The following is a 25723-nucleotide window of genomic DNA, read 5'->3' on the forward strand; positions in this document are numbered from 1 at the left end:
TACAGGAGGGAATGAGGCCCCTTTATTGGCTCCACCCCTTGGGCCTGCCCTGCAGCTGGGCCTTATGCACCTTGTCTAAAAGGCTAGGATAACACCTCTTCTAACTCACTCTGCCACGTCAGTTAGTCAGGGTCGGCATGGCTGAGGTCAGACTAGCGATGGATGTCTTAGTTACACATGCACATGCTCACACCGACACACACATAAATAAACAAACCCCATCTATGGTAGCAGACCAAAGGCTAGTTTTGAAAGGGTTGCAGAAGAGGCTCTAGGCCTTGCATTCAGGTACATGATAAGTCTGTAGTTTCATTATGGATTTGTAGAGGTGTGCCTGTGCAGTTAAACATCCCATTGACAGACTGAAGAGTGTCTCAGACCACACAGAGCCACATTATTGCCATGCTCCAGACTAATGCAATAATGATGTTGTAACATTGTAGAAATGTTGCAGGAACGTTATGTGTTAATTGGGCATATCGTTATTGTGACCTGGAAATATGAAAGGATAACAGGAATAGTAACAGCTAGTCATCAGCTAGTAACAGAATGGATTTCCAAAGGTATGATGTCAAATGCCAGCACTAGTCATCGTCCAAGTACCACTAATGTTGCACATATGAATGGATCCATTCTGTTTTTCCCCTTTCCAGTGACAGTGGAATCATCAACTGTGCACACATTAAGCTTGCCTCACTGCAACAGCCTCTACACTCGTGTCTGAAGCATGACAAATACAGTCCTCAGATAGACTAGCACGCAACCAACAGCTATTTTGCACAGTGCACCACAAGAGAGTGAGCACCGATTGGAGGATAGGTGCATCTTTCACTGATGTCATCTGAGTAACTCACAGGCGCCCAGCATGTCACTGTAGAGTGCTGAGGAGTGGTGAGAGGAGTTGGCCCTGGCCAGCAGCACCCATCTGTCTCCAACAGAATGGAAACAATTTTGCTCTGGCACTATGGAATCCCAGCCATTGTCAGCTCATGACAGCCCAGAATTGAACATGCAATGTCTTGGGCGTTAGGGCTCAGCCTACACTTGAAACAAGCATGCTAACCCACTTAGCCACTCGGGAAAGCCGGAATATATTCCGGATATGTGAGATTGATGACCTTACAAATTTAATAGATGCTAGCTTTATAATGTTCAGAAATGAATCTGTGTTGATTGAGTTTCAAGTGTTTTAGCCATTTTAATTCCTTAATGTCTGGAAGCCTTAAGATGTGTTTTTTTCTGTTAAATGTAATGCTTTTTTAGGAAGGTCTGAAGGTCCTGTATTGAGCATTACTGATAAAGTCACAACATTGTTTGGTTTTATTTATTTTTAGGTTTTTTAGATTTTAGAATCTGATTTCATACCCTCAGTATTATGAGGAAAAAGTCTCAAAGACAATCAAAAACAGTAATGAAGTGATGCATATTTTGTTGATAATTCAGGCTCTATTTAAAAGGAAAAATACAGGGTAGATCCAAACTGGTTTTCTGAGAGGTTCAATGACTGCAAAGTGGCTTAGTATAATTTGTGATTACATGGATGGCCATAAAAAGTGAATTCCTTTACAGAGTGAAGATAAGATCCAGTTTGAAGTAGAGGTAACTCAGACACTGCACCTGACTCAATCTCTCAATTGTATTTGACTACGACTACCCAGTAAAATCTCTTTCTCATGTTTTATGGTATAATTATTTTACATATTCACCACCAACATCCCTGAACTATGGACTGAATGTGTCATGTCAGTGTGCACTGTTTGAGCAGGGTGATAGTTCCTTCATGTGTGTGGTCTCTTAACTGAGTACAAAATAGTACTGAAGGCTTTCTGTAAATGTGAGGATGTGTAACCAAGCAATTTAAGTGAATATGGAAGTGGCCATTGATGGCCATTGGAGAGCACCTGTTTTCAGCCACAGTGCCAACTTAGGTCTTACTCACCTAATTAAAGCCACTGATTGGATGGGGACTTGAATCACCCATGGGTGAAGATTTCTGTATGACCCTGAAAACTGTGGATCTCTGGGACCATGAGTGAACACCCCTGTAATGTCCCATATGCGGTACAGTACTTAAGGACAGAGCAGAGGTTAATTATAGTACATGGTCTGTTCCAGTGTAGTCTTATATTCACCCATGGCCTTTGTGGCATTAGAGGCATGCGCTGCCAGTGTTTTGTACTGGTGCAAACTTGTCTCATAGGAAGAGTTTCAATTCATTATTACAAGTCATTATTATAATGATAATCACAGAGATGATCCAAATGATGTTGATTTATGGGGAATAGGTTTCATGAGGAAACCAAGCAAAAACAATTTTTGTTATATACAATAATCCATCTATAGTACAGCAGTGCCATAAGTTTAACAAAACCCCTATTTTACAAAATCTGAGGCTTTATTTTACACTCATACATGTTGTATTGAGAAATATAACCTACAACATATGCAAAAATGTTTGCTGTATGAAACAGTTCAATCTGACCATTACATCTGCAGTACTGTACATGAACTGTAAAATAAGCTTGCTTTGGCTTCATAGCCAGGGTCACCATGTGGTGTAGAAGATAGGGCACTGTGCACTCAATCTGACATGATTTCAGATCTGTGGTGGGACTCTGTTGCTGTTGGAACCTTGAAGTCCTCAATTGCTCCAGTAAAATGCCAAGTGTTGAAATGGGTTACAGAATGTGCAATATGTAAAACTGTAAGTATTGTTAAGTGATCCTGGAAAAGCATGTAAGATATGGAAATGAACAATGTAAATAATTAAATCAATCAGATTGATACAATGAGGTAGAATCTTTTGTATGTCATTAGAGTTATTACTTATAAATCGTGATTTTTTTTTTTTTTTGCTTCTGAATAATCTGTGTTAGAAGCATTATCAGGCTGCCTGAACATCAGCCAAGATCTTGGCCTACCAGGTATGCCACTGGTATTAAAATAATCTTTAAATCCATATTGCTACATCAATATCTCACAAGAGTGATGGTATTCAGACCACAAGACATGTTGCAATTAATCCATTGTTTCATGGCAGCACCATGGCCTGTGTATTTTGCTCTCACACAGAGTATACATGTTAATAATAGTAATTAGAAGTTAATGTTTTATGAAATACATATCAAAACTATGCATAATGTGTTCACTGTGGAAATAACTGTTGGTTATCCCTGTAACACACTCATTTGTTCGATTTTTTAACATGTCTTACAATAGACACTGATGTTTTATAAAATGATATCCAAATAAAGCAATCAAATACGTCTTTACGGCTATGCATTTTGAAAACCGTGTACCTTTTTGTAATACGTTTTTTACATAAAATGGGATGATGAAATTTCAATTATTCCTGCCTTGAAAACTGATATGATCAAAGCTTATTGTGATTTCATAAGATTGCTTCTAAGCACCCTCTCTAGACATTACACTTGTCCATCACAGGCATATTTACCACAAATCAACTTTGCAATGCAGAGCTCCTAGCATACAGTCAAAGGATGCCTTTTTTTATAGACTGGGGTGGATAAAACCTAGTAGTTTTGGTGTCAGTACCGGTCCTCAAGGCAATCGGACCAGTTAAAGAACAAAAACAAACAAACAAAATTTCAAAATCTCTTTTTATAGAATATATACTATTACAATCAGATAAACCATAATGTACAATAATGCCACAATGCCTCTCAATATGCAAAGAAATAAAAATAATTAGTACTATAACACAACCAGCAATGCTACAATTCTCTTACAGTTCAATAACAAGTGATGTGTTTATACCATGGTGATTTATGCATGGTAGCTCTTTGGCTGCATGTCATGTAAAAGTGCTTCAAAGCAAACGTGGCTTTGCCTTGCCACCTTGCACTGTCATTTTTCTTGTGTGTCAGCATATATACAGTGTAGCCACCCCAGTATATATATATATATATATATATATATATATATATGAGTTCTCAGTCGTCAGTATTATATATTCTCAAATACAAGCAATGTCCACTAAATTCTCTCAGCTTCCTGAGCTGGGGTTTTGATTGATTGGACATAAAAGACAATGGTGGATCCAGCCAGTGCAAGGAGTATCATTTCTAGTAATTAATTAGGAAGTCAACCAGTAACAAAGGCTTAAAACACTGTATTATATTAGCTACTTCTTCCCCAGAATGGATTTGGTTGCATTGAATAATGCTGCTTTTCTTTCTCCTTTCTTCGCAATTTCCTTGATTACCAGCACACAATAAGTAATCTGTCAAACTCAAAACAAAAAAAAATCCATGCTTCCCTATCCATGAAAACTGTAGATAAAGCATGCCTGTAAGAGCAGTTTCACTTACTCCACCCTGTCACTTAACCTTCTATGTTCTCTAAATGTTTGAAATGCAATGTCTGAAAAACACATCTATGACACCCATTTAAATAAATCCATCATTAGGATCGTGTTTGGCAGTGTCCAGCTTTCACGTTTCTGTAATGTTATTGTAACTTGACTGCATTGTTGAAACATCAAAATTGTCACTTGCTTGCTGTGGTTCATGTTTAAAACAAAAACAGGACACTGTGTGTACTGAGGAGGAAAAAATCTAACACTTCATCACAGAAAAAAACTCAGAAATACAGTATATGCCTCATGTGTGAAGACATGCTAATTTTTTTCATCCATGTTCACTACAGCAGTGGATGTTTGTACATTCATCAGAACAAAAACCACCTGTTGCGTATAGGATGTCCAGGATGTATTTCATGTTTGGGAAGTTATGTCAAGTACTAAAATATTGCATTCACTATTAATGGTAACATGCTGTGCATCTTCAAGGGGAGAGCCGTCACTCAGACAGAGGAGTGCTAAGAGGGAGGTAGAGAAGAACTCAATGAATGGAGAGCACCTGGTTGAGCCTGGTTATATGTGGAAACTTGCTGCTCTGTGAGCCAGCAATCCTTTAGCTAGCCTTTACATTTGCGACCTAACATTCATACAAATACTTAAGATACAAAAATAAAATCATTTGTTTTTCTTTCTTTTCTGAAAAAGTAGACAACACACACTCCACATGTTGAAATGATGAGCCAGCATGAATGTCTTGACAGCACTTCCAGAAAGCCATTTTCTTCATTTGTAGATTTACAGTGGGTCCAATGAACACCATTCATCAGTGGAGAACAAGGGTTGAGGGTTAAGCGTTGAAGGTTGAAGATCAAGACTTGAGGGACGGTCTCTACCCTCTCCCTAAATCAGTGGGCTCCTGCAGCTCAGAAATGGCACTCAGTTTTGGGTCAATGGTTGGGCTTAGAGCCTGTCCCACTCCATTGACGCTGGAGATGGACCATACGTCACTCAGCTCTGTTGGGGACAAAAATTGCAAGATTATGGGCAGTGAGGCTGGGGAGTCCAGAGGGCATGCAAGGAGAATTTGCCTCAATCATACTCAACAGGCAGCATAATTAAGGCAGCCCTTTAGGGCACACAAGCGCATGCTCTTCACAAGTGTATTGTAGCAGAACACTGGAGGACAATTGAAGATGCATCAATGTGATAGTAGCCCATGCCACAGGAACAGATAGCTGGGCTCTCTCAAAACATACATTTACACAGAACACTCCTGCAAGCTATGTGGCACCAGCCTGATAGTTCATTTGGACACCTCTTCCTGTCTGGATGTAATTTGAAGGAACACTTGAATGTGCCACCTTAAATTTCAGCAAGGTGCTTTTTTGAATCTCATTGTGGATCTAGACCCAGAACACAGAAATGTATGTTGTATGTTTCACAGTTCTGCAGTTCTGACTGGGTTACAACCAGATGCATGTATGGTGTTGGTGGAGCCTCTCTTGTGCCACTGGGTATATAAAATCGCCTCCCAGCAGATGTGGAGTAGGGATGCTCTTACTCACCTGTTCTGAACTTGCTGTAGGTCCCATTCTCATTCACCTCTCTGCTGCCTGAATAGAAAGCCAGGCCACGCTCCCTCCACCTGGAACACAGATGTAGAATTACCTTTAGCGGTAAAAGAGTTCATCATTTCACCCCTCCACAGAGTCAAAAACACCTCATTCCTGATGTCACAAAACATTGCAGGAGCTAAAACTAGTGACAAGAGTGTGAAATCAGAACACAGCAAAACAGATGAAGGTAAATGAACTTGACTGGTTAATTAAATTCAGTGAATACGCCGAATGACACAGTCTTAAGATTAAGTCACAGCTACAGCATGTGAAAACAAAGCACAAACATTGGTTTACAAATTTAATACAATATTCCGTGAGTCTTCATATTTCTGTACCCCATCTGCTTTTAAGCATGTTTTGTTATTATTCATTTTACGCACAGACAAATATAGAGAACCCTTACACAAAGTCAGTTACACACTCACCAGTGGAAGATGAAGACAATGAGGATGAGAGCAGCAGACACAACATCTGTCGGGATCCACATCCGGCTGTACTCCTCAGGAGTCTGGCAAAGAGACAGACAGAGGGAGGAGAGAGGGAAAGGACAGGTCAGGCCCGAAAAACACCAGTGCAAACAGGAGCATGTCCTTACTATAATCCCAGTTGGCCCCTTACCATGAGGAACAGTGGCCTTCGCAGATTTTTGAGAATATGCAGGGCATTGGTGGTGACGGAGTGGGCCCCAGCACACCAGGCCAGAGAGTACAGCCAGGGCTGGCTGATCACATACAGGTTGGTGGTGATGTTCGCTGATGCGTACTTACTGCAAAAAACACACAAAGAAACGTGTTTATGGAGGAATGGATTTACAACTAGGGCAGTGAGGGGGGTAAAAGGAAGAGAGGATTGGAGAGGAAGGGATATGAGCTGACACCCAACTCTAGAACCACAGTAGTTGAGATGCACACGATATAGAGACATGGAATGGTGGAGGAGCAGCGTGGAGTTTATGTTCAAAGAAAAAAGGTTTACAGATCCAAAGACTAAATACCTGATCTGCTCTCGGGACATAGTGCTGTAGTGCAGGTTGAGCTTGACAATGTGGTCCTCCTGCAGTTCTTCAATGGATGCCCTACTCCCAGAGGTCTGCTGTAGGGCTGGGTCCAGCTCGTGTACTAAGTCCCTCAACTCGGCAGGCAGCCAGAGCACCTGCAAAGAATGCCCAGCACTTGTCATGTAGTAAAGTAATCACGTATGAATAGGGTAGAGTTGCTGTGAATTTGAGCAAATTTGCGCTAACTGAATGGTATGATATACACATATATACATTGAAATATATATATATATATATATATATATATATATATATATATATATATATATATATACATTTCAAACTAATCTCACTAAATAACTCTGGTGGATAAGGGCACCTACTGAGCATATAATACAAAACCACTAAACAACACACCATTAGAGAGACAAATGTAAATTTCAGACAGAGAGGACACAGAGGGCAAAATAATCTATAGTTATAATTATTCTGCAGTGGCCTTAATAGCAATAGTATATCTGAGGTCCATATCTTAACAGCAAAACAAACATACAGTACAGGGAAGAGGCCATTTCTCTTTTGAATGGTTTTGGTAGTAAATGTCATTGCAGAAACATATTGTGAAACTCAGGGAGGACAAGTAAGTAGAACTTAACCAGGGATTTCACTCACATAACCCAGGTTCAATCCCTGGATAAAGTCTGTCAGTCTCTGCCCCACTGTTAACACTACATTATACATGAGCTTAGTCTTGAGTCATGACCTTAGTCTTTCTCCAGGCATTGCTGTAGCAATGAAGGCACAACAGCAGTGTCAAGCTAGAGATTTATAGCTTTGAGCTGGCTCAGAATCCAGGTACCCTATTTACACCAGTGGTTCTGAGAGTATGTGTCCAGACTTATTGGTTCTGAGGTCATTGTTTCCCCAGCTCCATCAGTGTTCTGGTAGTGTAACACAGATAGGGAGATAAGGACTGTGGGGAATTGCAGAACCTCACCTGACTGGAGAGAATGGAGGACTCATTGTGTATCACCTCCAGAGTGCGAGTGATCCAGGTGTTCCTGTAGGGGTGGCCCCGGGGTGGGCGGTAAAGGTCAAAGATCACCAACTTCCTGTGCTGGGCAGCCAGGTCCAGGAAGTCACGCAGCGTGAACACTGACTGGTTCTGTGCCCGTACCCGATCCTCTGGGGTTAACGAAGAGGCAGTCCCGAATGGGTCACGCTGATGATGATGGGGAGGAGAAGGAAGGGGAGAGGATGCAGGGCAAATGGGAAGAGCAGGGTAAGCCAGGATTGTCAACAGAACCACAAGAGAGTGTGCTATTCCTTCAGGTTTCTCTTTTTTCTCAAGCAAGTTTAATTACACAATACAACCATTATCATATCTGGACATCTTTGAACTACATGAAGAATGAACTTGTTCATGTGTGGATGGCGGTGTCCTTGTTTGTGTAACAGCTTCTGTTGTTTTGCTGGATGCACTTTGTGCTTGACTTTGGGAGTCGCTCTGGGTAAGAGCATCTAATTGATGTAAAAAATGTTAATATAATGAATGAACTCACATTTGGAACATCACCCTGGGTAAGAGTGTCCGCTAAGTGGCAGAATGTAAATGTAAATAACTTCTACAGGTCTCCATTGCTTAGATGAAGTCCAGCCTCAGTGCTTTCACCATGACTGAAAGTGTGTGCCCCTGGCTGTGCCCCTGTGGAAGTTTTGGGGCTGTCAGTTGCCTGAGGAATATGTACAACTAGATATCGTAATGCTTTCTTTCTCTATTGATAGCACACCCACAAACCAACCAATTTATGCTGTAACTACAGGAGGGTCTATGTCCTACTACACAGGAGGTCTGCAGTTGCTCCTGAACACTTGGCAATCTTTGTCTGCCCATAGGTGCTCACCGAGAGGAACCAGGCCCCAGCATTAAGCCTCTCCAGCTCACTCCAGGTGAACATGGCAGCTGGCATGTCTGTGCGGTTGGGGAACACATCCTGCACATCTGTGGTCCTCCGCAAGGTTCTGTCATGCATCAGGAAGGGAACCCCATCGTAGCTATGACAACAAAGCAAAGCAATCAACTGTCACCCATCATAACATTGACTAAGGAAAACCACATATCTGCAGATGCACGACTCCAAATGCTTTAAACTGAAAAGGTCTGTCCCTGTTGAACCATCAGAGTACATCTGAAGGCAGAGTATTCATTAGGAGTGAAAGTGTTACTCTTTCGCTCCTGAATAAACTCTAAATCAAAATTTGTGGAATGGACACAAACTCTAATCATTGTGACTTAGCCTGGCTGCTTAAGAATCTTCATGAATACATGGACAGAGATTTGACATCAAAAGAACTGGTTAAGTATGGATTCTGGGGTTGTATTGTTGATTAACTATCTCTGCCCAAGGACTCTGGTTAAGGTGTGGGCTGTTGCTATTTACTAACCTTTTTTAACCAGTAGCTAATAACTTTTAACCAAGAGTATGGTGTGATTCACCATCTCTGCCCAAAAACAAAAGGAAAACATGGATTTTGGACTTTCAAGCAAGCACATCTTATCCATTTAATCATAAGGGGAACATATGTAGCATTGGTTTGGAAATACGTTCTCTGGAGTGATGAATCACGCTTCACTATCTGGCAGTCCGATGGATGAATCTGGGTTTGGCAGATGCCAGGAGAGCGCTACCTACCAGAATGCACAAGGCCTACTATAAAGTTTGGTGGAGAAGGGATAATGGTCTGGGGTTGTTTCTCAGGGTTTGGGCTAGGCCACTTAGTTCTAGTGAAGGGTAACATTAATGCTACAGCATACATAGACATTTTAGACAACTGTATGCTTCCAACTTTGTGGCAACAGTTTGGGGAAGGCCCTTTCCTGTTCCAGCATGACTGTGCCCCTGTGCACAAAGCAACGTTCATAAAGACATAGCTTGATGAGTTTGGTGTGGAGGAACTCCAGTGGCCTGCACACTTCATTTAATAGATTTTGGAAAAATAACTAGACTTTAAAAATAGACTAGACAATATATATAAAAATATAGACAAAATAACAGATTATATGTTATTTTGTACATTTAAAGTCTAATGTAATCTATCATCTTGTAGTACATTTATAACAGTTTATTATTTCCTAAAAAAGACATGCTCACCGATGCTTAAGCGAGTGGTACATTAATGTTGAAGTATACACGTCTGTATACTTACAGTAAATGTATCTGTAGAATGACAACCTCTTTGGGCAGAGAGTTTAGTGATCTAAAGGCAGCCGGTACATACTGACCTTAAGGTCACATCTGTTTCCAAACCTTCGCCTCCTGCTTCCACCGCTTTTTCAAATGACATCTGTGTATTCTCTGGTGCAAGCTGTTCATGCGCACACACACACACACACAAGTTAATGTATAACTACAGCTCCTCTCTCAATGACAGAGACATTTCACTGCTACCACAGCCTTAACCAATGAAGAACTTTTGAAATGAAAGGAAATAATCTTCTGGTGTGGGGAAATCGGAATGTTGTAAGGTTTTTAATTCAAAAGAAGAACTGAACAGACAGTGTTCATGCTGGCTAAGACAGCTCTTCAGGCATTGCCATTCATTGTTGCCCCTAGCAGTAAAACATTGTTATTGCAGAAGTTTCTCAAGCAGTTAGTCAGTCTGTGAGTCAATGACTGAGGGGCATTACCGTTTCTAGCTCTGCTTTTCCCAGTTGCAAAAAAAAAATAAATCAATCAGTGAGACGCTGAACCTGAAGTGCAGTCTTTCTGTTACTTTCATGTATTCTCTGCTAGGCAATGTGATAAGGAAATCTACCATTTTTTATTAGCGGCTCTGCTACAGTGAGCCAGCTAGGGAGTCTGAGGGTCATATTGCTTTGTATTAATGAGGAGGGCTGACGCTCACCATGGGGGCACCTCTATGTCCCAAGAGAACAGGCGCAGGTCCCAGGGTGCCCTCTTCTTTGATGCAAGGGGAGTACATACCCAGGGGCACTAGGTACAGGGCAATAAGCACTGACAGGTACAGCCCCATGGTAACTGCCCGTCGCACTGCAACAAAGACACACAGTCTCCAAGAATCAGACACACAGCAGACAGGAACGGTGAGGCAGCCCAAATGCCTCAATATGATGCAATATGACACAGATATAAAGAGAACTACAGGTACAGGTGTGCAAACCAAATGGGCAAGTATGCAGATGCAGATATTCTCACAATTTTTATTTTATGCATGGTATTCAATACTAATTATTTCATTCACAGTCCCATTCTCAGCAAGCCTGAGAATCAGCCAGCAAGCTCTGCTGAGAGTCAGGGGATGTTTCCTAATCAGATCAAAGGCAGCAGCACAGAGGAGGCAGGCATGGGGACGAACCTGTCCTCTTTATCCTCACTCTCTCACTCACTCTCTCCTAATGAATTCACCAAGGGGCCTGGAGTTCTGAAAGCTCAGACATGACTAAGGCACTCAGGACTCTCACCATGTCCCCCACAGGCATCCTAATCACAGTGACCATGGAGACGAGACAGAGTGAAAGTACAGCACGGCAGGGAAGGCTGAGACATGCGTCAACAGCAGTTGAGGGTTTTGTAAAGGAGTAAGTGGCTGACATTGCTAAAAAATATGGAAGTCACTGAACAGCAGTGACTGAAAGTGAATCACCATGAATGTCTTCTAAATGCATTGTTGAAATCCTTGTGACGTATTAAAGTTTTTTTTTTACATTTACATTTTTTTTACTCGTTTGCATTTTCACCATAAATATAGAAAATTGCTTACATTAATAAGTACTGTGTACATCTAATGATACAGTTACAATAAGCAAGTAAGACTGAGTTTAGGATTATTGTAATGAATGGAGGGTTAAGGTTAATGAGACAATATTTGTAATCATGTGAGCTATAAGGCTGTTACATGGGAACGCGGATTTTACGTTGGCCCTTATGTATAATTACCAAGTAAAGGAGTACAAATATATGTATGTAAAGTGGGTCCGGCTTTTCCGGTTGTTCAGTTCAGTTCAACTCAATCCTACATTGCTTACCTTTCTTGTTCATGCGGAAGTAATGTAAGGCTATTGGCCAGGACAGGAGTGTCATCATCAGAACCCCTCCCACATGCAGATATGGTGCCGTGACCTAGCCAATCAGCGAAGGACAACAGAGGACTAGTATGAGTAATATTAGATGCAATAAGATGATCAATCATCACAATGAAGTGGTTTTTCATTCTACATACACAGGTAACATCACTCTGGAGAAATAATCGTTTGGGAATTTCTCTTGACACAGAGGTATGTTAGGGAAAGTATGGCATATTATTGTATTATTTGGTCTTTTCCCTATATAGAATGGTTGATCTATCATGGAAGCTTGTTTGTATTAAAACGCTGATAAACCAATAGCATTGACAACCCATCATCAAAGACTTTAGATAAAACCTATAATGGAGAAAATAAGACAACAAATGCTGTAATTTTGTACACTAAGCCCTGATACTTCCTGCAATACTCTTACAACTAGGTGTCCATGACAGCAGTGATGTAAGTTGCATAGCTCAATGATAAATGCTTAATGCTCAAACTCTTGGCCCTGAGTTGGAGACTGCTGATCCAACCTGGAAGGAGAGCAGGAGAGTAGACCACTCTTTGCTCCACAGGTCTGAGAGCACAGCTGTGGCCACAATGGAGAATGTCAGAGTCACCAGGATACCAATCTGTATGGAAGAAACATTCAACACTAAATATGTTAAAACAGACATTATCATGCCACACTGTCAACACAAAGTGGCTAATACTGTAGGCCTCTGGCTCCTGGGATGACTTTGACTATTATATTATAGACATGAGAAGGAAGGTTAAGAGAATACGGGAAGGTCAAGACATTTATGCCCACAAAATAAACAGGAATAAAGTTTCTAAATTCAACCTACTTCAGCTTTCATTCAGATGCACACTGATCACATAAACAGAAATCAGAGACAGAATGAAACAGTATTTCTGAGTCATGTTTCCAAAGCGTCAGATAAAACCCTGAGAGTATATATTTATATCTGGACTCTGAGAAGGCAAAATTACTTCTGTCTGTCAGACTATTCTGCCCATTGAAGGGAATCAATAACAAAAGATAGTGTTCCATGTTATTACAAGATTCAAGATTCAAGAGATTTTTATTGCCATTTGCACAGGTACAGGACAATACAGGTGCATTGGAATTTTTTGTGCGTGGCTCCCTGAGTCAGCTTTTTTGTAAAACAACAGACATACAGCATTAACTAGCACACAAACATAATAAAACAACTATCTACAAAACAACATGAGGGGTACAGAGCACTGATAACACACAAAGTATGACAGTGAAGAAGGAGGAAAAGACAGGAAGTCAGTGGATAGGGACTGAATAGAAAGGGATGGTCATGCTCTACCTTGTGTCCCCAGTGCAGATACAGCCGCTGTCCCTCCGAGAGCAAACATACTGCAAGCACCTGCAAAAGAGTGTGTCCTAAATCAAGTACAACAGCAATTTCTGTCATACAGGAGCGTCTCAACTTCAGGAGAATAACAAGGGAATATTCTCTACTTTCACTCCCAAGAAACAGTAGGAGACAGAAAGACGTCTTAACCAGCTTCCATAACAAGGAAAACGTTTAGCAAGTAGCTTCATTCAGCAATGCTATGCACTCTCCAGATGCAACATGAGCTAAATTATGAACTTTTACCATTTTGGGAGCAGTATACAGAATCTTGGAGATCCTGAGCCATGCTTTTATCACATGTACAGCCATTGTGTGATTTTTCCTCAGAATACACAAACACATTCCCCTTTTTCCAAAAAGGTTTGTTTTGTTTTAAAACAACCATTGGAACAGCGTGAAACATGTGGTCACAGACCACTAACTGAGAAAGCAGAAAAGGTCCCGAATGGTACAGTGTATGTATTCCCTATTTCAGGCCCCTGATCTGGTCCTTGTTGAACTCACCAGCAGCACAGTCACATAGCTGAAGAAAGCAGCGGCAACAACCAGCAGCACCACCGACCATGGGAACCAGAACCCTAAATTTCCAAAATTGAACCTGGAAGAGTGGAGAGTGGAGAAACAAAGTTTATTTGGATACAGGATTACAATACAGAAATTCCACAACAATATATAATCTCTGTAAATTTTCATATTTCTACCCTTTTTAGTAAGCGTCAGTTAAGCTTAACATACTTCAACACAAGGATGGCAGTTCAGCCTGGTGGTTAAGGAACTAGGCTAGTAACCCAAGGTTTATAGGTTTTATTACTGGGTGGGTCACTGTCATTCTCTCCTGAAACAAGATACTTTTCCTGATTTGAACTGCTTCAATAAACATCCAACACTGTATGCTAAAATGTAACAGTATATTAGGTGCCCCAGATAAGTGTGTTGAAGTAAATGAATAATAACCAGAGGGAACATTATGGGTGTTTTCAAATAACTAGAAATACATTTTCAGACATACAATATGTTTGAAAAAGGGTATATGGGAGACCCTTAGTGAAAGAAAGGAATCTTCAGTTAAGTCCTCCATAAAAATGTATTACAAGCCACACACCACCTTTGGACCATCTGGCTGAGCAAATGGTTGTGACCTACCAGTCAAAGTCATTGTAGTCATTCTGTGCTTCACTCCAGAAATACAGAAACACCAGGGACAGGCAAAATGTCACTATCAAGAGCCCAAAACTGCCACATTCCACCTGTGAGGAAGAATAAAGAATGACTGCCATGTATGTGCGTGTGTGTGTGTGTGTGTGTGTGTGTGTGTGTGTGTGTGTGTGTGTGTGTGTGAGAGAGAGAGAGAGAGAGAGAGAGAAAGTGAGAGAGAGAGAGAGAGAGAGAGAGAGAGTGGAAGAGTGAGAGAGAAAGGGAGAAAGGAGGAAATACTAGGTCAGGGTATGGCATATTCTTGTAGCTCATGAGATGTGCATAGTTGGGGTGCTGAAAGCATAAGAGACACAGCAGGACAGCAGGTGTGCTACTTCAGAATGGGGAAAGCAGTAACCCTGTTGTGTGGAAGGCAGGCGCTGTTGTGGTGTGGGTTTCTGAGCTGCCGTTTGCGAGGAGCTGGGAATGGCCTACTGCAAGGGAGATATTAAAATGTGGCTTCTGAGGAGTGCTGTGACATATGGACGGCTATAAGAAAGCATTGAGTGGCATCAGCGAAAATATGGTCGGAATGAGGCTATCTGTGACAGTGGTTGTGAAGGAGAGCCATTTCGGAATGCGCCCTGCCCTCTGACCTTGCTGCAGCAGCACTCCCCTGGAAGGGTGCGTGCCCGCTGGTAGCGCCTCCACTGGCAGCCGTAGAGGCCCGCCAGGCAGGACACGAAGGGCTGGTGCTCGTAGCGCTGCAGAAGCTGCCGCCGCACCACCTTCAGCTTCCCCAGCTTCAGCTTTGACAGGGTGGTGGGAGAGGGGCCCATGGGTCAGACACACCATGCCATCAATGCATAAGAGTGAGAGAAAAGGAGGAAGAGGCAACGGGAGAGGAAGAGTAATGGCCCGGGCCTCACGCAGTGGAGAGCTGTGGAATGAAAGGAGGAGTTATGAGGGTAATGAACCTTTTTGGCATGAATCCCAATATCTCAGGCTTAATTCTGTAATCATTATTAAATACCGTACATACACAATGATCCTGTCTTCAAAAGTATGAAGCTTAGATGGATACCCTTTCAACAAGGATTGTTCAATACATAAGCCTAATTCCTGTCTCTGAACATCAGAACAAAGTGTCACTAGTTAAGTGTTATTATGATACGCTAAACAGTATACTTCAACATATTGTACAATACCAAATCAACATATAGCAGAACACCAAGTCAGAAAACAAAAAATACCACTTCTATCATATCAAACAAATTGTATTCCCCACCAGTACCTCAGTCTGATATTCCTCTCTCTGATCTCTCAAAGATGCTGCAATATTCATAAAAATATGCAAATATTATTAGAATGTTTTGTGTACACAGGGTGGTGTCATGGCTGCAATATTTAAGCACTTGCCACAAGAGGCACTGCACAACCTATGGTGTTAATGATATCACTGGCACCTGATAACAGACAGAATTGCTTAGCTCTGATTCTGCTGGGAACAGTTAGGGCATGGGACTTATGTCTGTTGGGCCATGGGCTTGAAACCTGGATCCCTGTACCTGTGAGTAAAGGCAATTGCCTGGTGACGTCACAAAGCAAGGGCAATTGCACATACCAGGGTGCAGGTGGTGTATAAACAATGGTTTATGTAATTAACCCACCTTGGAGGCAGACATGAGATAAGAAAATATTATAATGCATAGCCAAACACACATCCAATATAAAGCAAATAAAGTAAAACAATGTTTACTCAAGGCTACACTGGTGTTTAGTCTTTCATTACAGGGATAGTGCTTTCCAGCTAATGAAGTTTCACTAATGCCTCTGAAACAGGGGTAAGACTAACACACTAACACCATCAGCTCAATACATCTTTGGGTGGCTTAGAAATTGCAAGAGAATGATCAAGACCATGTACCCATTCAAGGTTAACATTAAACTGAGGACAGGGATTGGGATGCAGTGATGTTATTGCAGCACTACTGATAAGGAAGAAATGTACCAGCAAACACGGGAAGCATGTAGACAATTCACAGGAAATCAGTCAAGAGTCACATTCACAGTCACTTAGTTGCTCAGTAACGGTGATGGTCAAAGTCACAGTTCCTGTTGGTCATTGTTAAAAGGTATGATCGAACCTGGAACCCTGCTGGTACTGACAAGCTGCTTTCGGTTCAAGCAAAGATTGGTCAACAGCCTTAGGATTTACGGTACAAGATCCCTTGAGTTCTCTGTGGTCCTCTCAGAGTGGACCTATTAGAGTGAGTGGCATGGAGTTCAGACTGATATACAGTCCTTACCCATCCAATGGCTGTTGTCATGGCAACCTCTGTTCTTCACAGCTGTGTTTTCAGGTGGTCCCCCCAGAGATGAACAGCCATCATTGGTATTCAGAGCTCATTGTCCATTCTGCTGAGTCCCCCTCTCAGAGGTGACTCATGCTGTCGTCTTTCCCCCCAGCAAAATCAACAGATAATGCCTGAATAAAGGCCATAGTGTCCCAATACCCTTGGCAGACTGAACTGCCATCTTGTCTTATCCATGGTCAGCACACAAAAAGAAAAGCTTGGGAGAAATCAACTCATTTTGATTTCATTGTTCAGTCAACAGCATGTTGTGCTTGTGTACTCGGAGATCAATGTAAATCTAAATGAGTAACATACACAGTTTGCTTTAACTTGTTGTATGACTGCATCATTTGAGCTGAGGATTGCAAAAACAATAAGCACAATTCAAAAAGAATAAATACTGTATACAGACTGTAGAGATATAAGATATTCTGATTGAAAAGGTACTAAAAGTCTCCCAACATATTGAATTATTGAAAGGCATTTATTTAATAATATAGGAGTCTAGAATTGAGGCATGCATGGATAACAAATTAGTCTTTCCTCCATCCTTCCACCCAGAGTTACAAGAGACCCAAAGATGTAAGATCATGAACTCTGAACCTACAGTCCAAAACACCATGCAAGCCCTATGGAAAAATATAAATGTTTACATATGGTTCAGGGAGTACATATATATACTGCATATACATGGCAGCTATTACAGATATCCACTGTTTATAAATTTTAAACTGTCAAACAAAACATAAAATTAACATACTGTGTAAGATGTATTCAATAATACAGTTTACGTCCAAAACCACACATATGACAGTATCAGTTATTGATACACTCTCTACCATGTACTTTAACATACAGTGGCTTCCAAATGCATTCATGCCCTTTAGAAATATGCAGTATTTTAATACTTCCAAAACTACCCAGAGTAATGGAATATGCCTGACAAATAATTGTTATCACAATGATCAAATTTACTTACACAACAACTACAGCAGCTCAGAATAAAATTCAGAACATGCAATGTTTCATCACAGTTCCATTGCCCTGAAGTTAACAAATGTTTCAGGAAGCTTAGGGACACTTTTGTGTACCATCAGACCTAAAATAAACACAAGGTTAAGTAATCCATTACTAGCATCACTGCCATAGGAACAGTCAGAGAGCTACCTAAAGATTTCAGACAAAGGGCTGTGGACCCCTGCAGTCTGGGTAACAGCTACAAAACACCCACAAGTCTATTATCCAGAAGCTTTAAAATACTGGGATGATCACTACCTTTCCACAGTGAGAATACAAGAACCTTTAACCACAACATGATCAGGAAAGTGGTTAAGAAGGCAAACTCATACCCAAAGGAAACAATTACAGGTCTTTAAAAAAGATCTGAAATATCTAGAATTATTAAGATATAACAAATCAAAAATTACCATTCTGTGTTGGCCACATAAAAATGGGATTCATGGCAGAACCATTAAAAATAATCGACTTTAAAAGCATTAGCACATAAATGACAAGCACAGACAAGCACAGATTTTAAAACTGCACCTTTAACTGCACGGGACCAAGTTTTGTGTTCACACAACAAATAAAATCAAGCTTTTTGGACAAACTGATCATCAATGTGTTTGTTGTTAAAATGCTGATGCTCATGTTGAAAAGAGAATTATCTCTTCTGTGAAATAATGAAGCACATCACTTTTGCTTTGGGTTTGATTTACATCTGCTGTTTTTTTCACCTGTAGTGTTCAGAATCAAGAAAAAGATTGATTGAGATGTATACCAGGACATTTTTGGCTGAAACCCTGAGTCATCCTGTTAAGCAACTCAAACTTGGCTGAGAAAACAACATAGCAACTTGAGGATCCCATTCATGCATCAAGTCCTACATGGAAACAATCAACGGAAGACAAAATGAATGTTCTGGACTGGCCAATGTAATCTTGATCCCTTAACGAAATAAAACATCTAGAGCTCAAACTCAAATTAGCAGCTCAAAAGTAAGAATCTCCCAAACTCCCAAAGCCGGAGCTGGAGAAATTCTACCTAGAAGATTCGTAGGAGTCTCACAGATGCATAAATACTGATTGTAGGATATGAATACATTTTTGAGAAATACAGTTATTTGCAAAACGTGTTGTTGTTAGGTACAGTTTGCAGTATTACAATTTACATACTTTCATATATCTCAGCAAAAAGCTCGTGTAATTGTGGTGCCTTGTATATCATATCATTTCGCAACAATCAATAAGAAATATGAATACATTCAGACCGATATTAAAAATAGGTTATCATCTGCATTTTATATTTTAACACATACAGACACGTTACCCCACAAGGGACGTAAACCTGGGGGTTTAGCTCATGAAATGTTGATCATTAAGGAGAACTGATGAATTGTTGAATATTATATATGAATTCTGATACAATCGGTATCAGCGCTCTTTGGCCATTTTTGTGCTTCCTAACACTACAGGTCATTTTACTAAAAGAGGAAGGAAGATGTTTCCTGTTCAGTTCCTTCTTAGGGAGAATAACAGACCGTTACCATTTGAAAATGTACACTTCAAGTCTCTGTTTTAATCGTATAAAATCTTGTAATGCTACGTAATTGTGGTTGCAATTATATGTAACTGCCAGCATGGTGAAACCACTTCTGGTGTGGGAGTTAAATGTTTGCATATTATGATTTTCATCGCGATATATAAGGACATTATAAGGACATTAAGGACATTATTTACATGTGGAAGCAGGAAGGCTTGCAAAAGGGGAAACGGTTCCATGTCGTCAGTCAGCCATGGCTTGAATAGCACGCAAGATTTGAAACTGAAATTTTTCGTGTTGCATCAATGCCATAAATGTACTAAGCAGAATTTCCAGACATACGGTTAAAATTTCCCGGAACGACTAGGACAAAATGTAATAAACACGGACCATACAAATACAAGTAATACATACAGACCATATAAGTGCACAGCACAATGCCAAGCATAAAATGATTAGAACGCATTTTAATGTCACGGCTCGTGTTTTTGACATTAACCTACTAATAAATAATCTTGAAATGCTGACGCTAGATGCCTTCAAGCTATTTCGACCACACACGTGTAGGTATTTTCTCTTTGAATAAATGCGTGTCCTTTTTCGTTTAAGTATTCTAAGTCTTTCGTTTAGTAACTGCAACACCTCTAATATAACGCAAACAATTTACCAGTATCGATATGTCTCGTGTTTTGATACGATGTAAACGGTATTCGGCGTCATACAAGGATGTTCTTTGTATCAGCGATACTATAGTCATTAAGAAGTCACGCGGCAATATAAATGCGTGAATCCAAAAACATTTCCATAAATTTAACATGTAAGGTTTGACACACTGATGATTTTCAACTTACATTTATAAATATCGGGATTATATTTCCTCCAAGGCTCCGGGATCCTTTCTGGACGGCCAGCGACTAACGTGTAGCCGCAGTGTTGCGCAGTTCCTACTTGTGCGTGAACTCGAGGAACGATGAATAATAAATGGCGTGCAGGTAAACAGCTGAAAAAGAGGCTCCCGTCGATCTATTCAACTTTCCACTTGTTGCGAACACAGGACTGCTCTGTTTTGCATTGCCTTTTCTAAATGCCCTCAAAGGTGCGCAGTGGTCCGGTTCGTTCAGCGGTACTCGTACCAACTGTGTTCATGCGGATGGAATCTGAGAAATTACAGCAACTGCCAGTGAGGACGTCTCCATACCTGACTCACTACCTGATCACAAAGCTAGTGTTTGCTGCGTGTTATTTGGTTTATAAAACAGGAGCGATATGAGACTGGGCACGGTGGGCGGCGATTAAAATGGTGTTGAGAAACAGTGCATTAGACTCCACACGTCTTCGGGTCCGCGACAACCTTCTCTACACGGCAGTAATGTAACACCCTTCTTCAGTTATGTAACTACTGTTGACGAATGGGTCTAAATTCAGACAGACCAAAAAAATCAGGGAATAATCCGCATGCCATATTTTTTAAATATTCCTTCCCTTCCGACCCATAGGAGAAAGACGACTATGGTGACGTTTTTATCGTCTTCACGTAACTTAAAAGTCATCAAGCGTTAAATACTCGGCTAAAATTATACATATGTAAATGAGAGTTATTATTGTTTTTCAAATATCAGATGACAATCCCAGCAAAAGTATTTCTAAGGATCCCTGATAAAATACCTGAGAACATCTCCCTCATCTACTGTACATCTCTGAACACGCACCTATGTCTCCCCAGAGGTGAGAGGCTTACGTGCAGAGGATGTACAGATACAGAAAACCATCTCTGAGAGAGGTGTGTGTGTGTGTGTGCAGAAGTTTGCGTGTGCACTTTGGGGGCTTGTTTGTCTGTGAGTATGTGAGTGATGTGTGGTTGTAAATGGATTTAAATGTGTAATTTGTCTTTTGAGCTGTGTATATGTTTAAGAGGGACAGACTACAGGTGTACACACATACACACACAACATACCCCAGTTTACTTTTAGACACCTGGATGTGTGGCCTGGAGCCACAAATCCACAGAATCAGAACCCTAAAGATCTGATCTCACAGATGTGTAAAGATTTTTTACTCCACCTTACAATGGGAGGTGCAGAGATAGATATTATAGCAATTTTCAGAGTATTCCACAGTCCTGTCATTAAATGAATAAGGTGATCTTAAATTTGTGCAAGTGCTCACTCAGTTCAATATGCCCTCACAGTCGAGGAGGAGCCATTTGACTGCCTAGTGTGAAACAATGAGACTCCCACTTGAGACATACTGCCTTGATCTTGATCACTGTTTGACCATTATATCTTTGAATACTCTCCATGTGGATATTCCACAGATGCTGATTAGCCTTGATCTCGACCAGCTCAGCCTTACTGGATTTAGTCATAGATCAGAGCAAACGAGTGGCTGTCGATAAATCATTATGTATTTCAGCATCCTCAGCTGAACCCTGTTCTTTCAGAAACACAGACATTCAAAATGCACATGCATGCACGCACAAACACCCTGCACAATCCAATCCAGAGCCTGTCCTCTGATTTCTGTCCCCTCACCTGGACCCATACGGCACAGTGAGTTTCACATTGAATGATTCTGCTGCACTGGTAAATCCCAACAACATAAAATTCCACAGTAACTCCTTTTCTAATTGGACTGCACTAGACCACCATTATAAGCAACTGCTGTCTGTTCACAAAATATTCCAGGTACAACAGTCTAATGGAAAACTGGGCTTCGGCTGCAATGAAAGTAAATCGTACAGCACAGTAGTCCATCTGCAGGGTCCAGTTACAATAAAAAATTGAGACATACATCCACATCAGACCTGAACCCAACCATCCACAGAGGAGAATAACTCATTTTACAAAGTATTATGTATAATGTCAAGGTAGGTCTGATACCGTATTATGGGAACCCAACCCCAGGTAGTAGACACTTGTTCTGTGGAGATAGTCAGCATCAGCCTCAAGGATTTCCCTTACCATGCAAAAGAAGAACAATAATAAATATGATGAAGCTGTCCCATAAGCCATTGCAGGTGTGGGCTAGTTTAAACACCAAAGCGAACTGGAACAGTGGCCCACATAATACAACTAGAGGGAATGGTAACCTTGATCTTGTAAAAGGTGACTGATTAATACTTTCTGTTTGGTAGCAAAGCTAGAAATTACCCCGGAAAAGCACATTAAAATCATAAAATGAACATGAAGACAGAAATGGCTATGATCTGGACTTTCCTACAGCTGCACAGCATTTCAGTCTAGGCTCCTTCAACTCAGAAATGGTGTGGGTGGAGCACTTGACTGAAAGGTATCCAGCTAGTCAAGCAGAATTGACAGCCGTCACTCTCTCAATGTTTCAATGCTTAGAGGCTGCTTCAGCAGCAGCAAATGTAATGTAATACAAATGTAATATAATGCAGTACATAATGAAGAATGATATATAGATAAGCATTATATCATGTACATATAATCTAGTCTCACACTGAATATTGGAATCAACTGAACACTAAAATGAGGAATAGATATTAGTTTGTTCAAATGTAACAGCAAGGGTGAGAAAAGAGAGTTATCATCATGGAACTGTATGTCCTATAAGTAACTCTTTTCCAATGACCCATAATGTAGCTTGTCAGCCGACTATGTTTTTGCATGAGGTGGGCGGCCAAGCTGTAATTAGAGTTAATTCTCCTAATCATCTTTGTTCTGTTTGCGATGGACACCCTTGCATCACCAAAAACACATGTCCATTTGCAATATCTCTTTCCCTTTTGCATTTCCTTCCTCATTTTGGCAGAAATCTGCCTCCATAGTCAAAGGTCTTGTACAGGACATGGAATCTACCACATGCTTAATTAAGAGCTCAGTTGGAATGAAAAAAAAAACACACTGCAGATCTTAAGAACCACCCTGTTTTGTCCTCACAGTGTATGTTTTTCCAGTGTTTCATATTCAAGCTTCTGCTGAATCTTTTTTAATGAAAGAATCAGCTGAGTGTATTGTTTATGGAGGGTCACAGAGCTCATGTTTCAGGGTTTCAGGTACAGAATCTCCTCAGAGGGATGATAACAGAGCCTAGGGGACGAAACTGCTCATCAGTTTGATAAGGTACACTCACAATCTGGGTTCCTCTCAAGGGACAAAGCTAACAGTCTGCAGCTTTACGTAATCATGAATTAATTGTACAAGAGCCCATTTATATTTCCCATTGCAACAGCCCCACACTTCACGCTGGGAGTACAGAGCAGTTTACAATTCAGCGTTAGAAACAGGTTTAATTAAACAGAGCAACTATTTTTAGGGAAAGGGAAAAAAATGGAAAAATGGAAGATAACAATGTACTGTATGCTCTCTAATCCATTGCTTAGGTGAGAGGCATCAGAGAGGTACAATAATGGAGACTCTGAGGCCAGTGTATGGCAAATGGAGAACGTCAAGCCAGTTTACAATCAGGTGACAACTGCAAGGATATTAAATTAAACAAAACCATCCAATGTCTCAACAAAACTGGTCATAACATGATACTCTCAGCCAGTCATGTAACACAAGCATGTACATTCAGTCAATCCCTCAACACCAGTTTCATAAGAACTGTTATGTACCTTTCTGGCTATGTAATCCTTTGAGTATTGCATGAGAAAACTTAACAGAACTTAACATCTTAACAGAAAATTCCAGACCCTCCTTGGAATGCAAATCAAAATAAACAAACTCAGCTAAATTTCTAAAACACATACCTAGGGGGATATAAAGGGGAGTTTAATTTCTCTACCTGCATGACAAAATTACTCAAAGTTCAATAACAAATAATCTCACACTAACTGTTCAAACATGCAAACATACTTAGAATTGTTTGAAAAAGGCTAGTTTATAACAAAAAATAGAATCTTGTTCCACACAGAGGAATTTGTGTACAGGAATATTTTTTTACATTAAATGCGAACGATCACTGTGGACTGATTGACAGTGGACCAGCTCTTTAGGTCCACAGTAAACCACATATCGTAAACCACACCTCAAACATTAGAAATTACTTTTTCTGCCTTGTGTTTGTTGCACAAAACAGCTGCCTTTGGTATTTCATGCTATCTCATCTGGCTGCAAATCTTGTTTTTTCTCTCCTGCTCAAGCCTACCGCTGTGTCCAGCCAACAATCCCCCACTGCCAACAACTGCCTGAAGTACCATAAGCACAGGATCACCTTGTGTAATTGGGACAAACAATCAATTGAATTCATGATTTATCTGGGACAGAACACAAATACCAGAAGTGCCAACATCTCGGGGCAAGGGTGGCCTGGCTGTGCCTTTGGCAATACACGAGACAGTAATCTTCTTAACGCCTTTGAAATGCCAGCGCCTACTCTTACGGCTTTCTGTCAGCCTGCCAAGACCAGCACTGGTGTCCTCATCCTCTCTGAACAATGAAGGGGAAATGGAGAAAGAAATTGAAAACAAAGTTTTGGTTTGCTCAGTATGCTGTCAAGCTTAAACAGATGGAGGTGGAATTGCAGTGTATTCACACCGCACATATATAGCAGCACTCTTTTGTTTATTTCTTTCTGTTGTATTATTTTGAGAGTTTGGGAAGTTTAGATTCACAGGTGCCTCAAGCATGATAACAGTATTAGCTAACATTGTGCTGAAATTGAGAGCTTGTTTCAAGTGAAGTCTATTTGGCCATCATCTCGACTCAAAGCCAGGAAAACCTATACCCGGTTGGTATTCACCCGTAAGATACTGTTCTCTCAATATACTATTATGCACACTGACACAAAAACACATCCCACACAGATAACTGCTTATTCAGTAGATATAAACTACCATACAATGAATGTGTGAATGTGATCTGGTTACAGCAGTGCTTTTATTTGGCTTGGAGTCCAACAAAGGGATTGCAACCTGGCTATGAACCAAGGTTGTTAGCCCCCGCCCCCCCCCCCCCTGAAAATTCTCCTCCCAAATCTTTGTTGGGAACTTCAGTTTGAAAACCACTGAACGTAAATAGTTCATTCTTACTCAAAGAATAAATTCATAAAAATTGTATTCCATGATTGGCATATTAAATTCAGTTATATTTTCTTATAAAACAACAATGGACTCATTTGATTTAAGAAAGGCCAGACTGCATCAAAAATACATGTGCAACAGAGCTAAATGAGAAAATCACTAAAACAACAAAGAACCCATTTTGCATGAGTGAACACAAAAGGGCCAACAGCAATTAATGCTCTCATTTACAGTAGTAATCAGCCGTACAGTTCATCCTTTTACCTTAGCATTCAAAATACCTTAAATTCA

At 40.6% G+C, this 25723-nt stretch overlaps 1 protein-coding gene across 3 annotated transcripts; it reads right to left on the reverse strand.

The window, feature by feature from the left end:
- Positions 1-4002: 4002 nt before the first annotated feature.
- On the reverse strand, positions 4003-24758 carry LOC118775728 (glycerophosphodiester phosphodiesterase domain-containing protein 5-like). 3 transcript variants are annotated; one of them, XM_036525781.1, is made up of 16 exons: positions 24688-24758; positions 15205-15488; positions 14558-14661; positions 13919-14012; positions 13364-13423; positions 12557-12655; positions 11985-12078; positions 10844-10989; positions 10221-10303; positions 8842-8992; positions 7935-8159; positions 6935-7092; positions 6559-6706; positions 6366-6448; positions 5887-5966; positions 4003-5335 (listed from the first exon to the last, which is right to left on the reverse strand). In XM_036525781.1, exons 2-16 carry the CDS (start codon positions 15385-15387, stop codon positions 5211-5213), a joined length of 1833 nt encoding a protein of 610 aa, XP_036381674.1. In that variant the 5' UTR covers positions 15388-15488; positions 24688-24758; the 3' UTR covers positions 4003-5210. The 3 variants fall into 3 exon arrangements, with proteins under 3 accessions (XP_036381674.1, XP_036381672.1, XP_036381673.1); XM_036525779.1 differs by lacking the exon at positions 24688-24758 and adding an exon at positions 20298-20743; XM_036525780.1 differs by lacking the exon at positions 24688-24758 and having other exon boundaries at positions 15205-15666.
- Positions 24759-25723: the final 965 nt, after the last annotated feature.

Source organism: Megalops cyprinoides, chromosome 3 (assembly GCF_013368585.1).
Source record: "Megalops cyprinoides isolate fMegCyp1 chromosome 3, fMegCyp1.pri, whole genome shotgun sequence".
Taxonomy (NCBI): domain Eukaryota; kingdom Metazoa; phylum Chordata; class Actinopteri; order Elopiformes; family Megalopidae; genus Megalops; species Megalops cyprinoides.

What these genes read in the sequence shown, in the direction of transcription:
- LOC118775728 (XM_036525781.1), bottom strand. Translation starts at nt 15,387, where the DNA reads ATGGGCCCCTCTCCCACCACCCTGTCAAAGCTGAAGCTGGGGAAGCTG. An exon ending in ATCTGCACTGGGGACACAAG is followed by an intron (nt 12,656 to 13,363) that starts GTAGAGCATGAC and finishes TCTTCCATACAG; the next exon opens with ATTGGTATCCTGGTGACTCT. An exon ending in CCTCCATTCTCTCCAGTCAG is followed by an intron (nt 7,093 to 7,934) that starts GTGAGGTTCTGC and finishes CATTCTTTGCAG; the next exon opens with GTGCTCTGGCTGCCTGCCGA.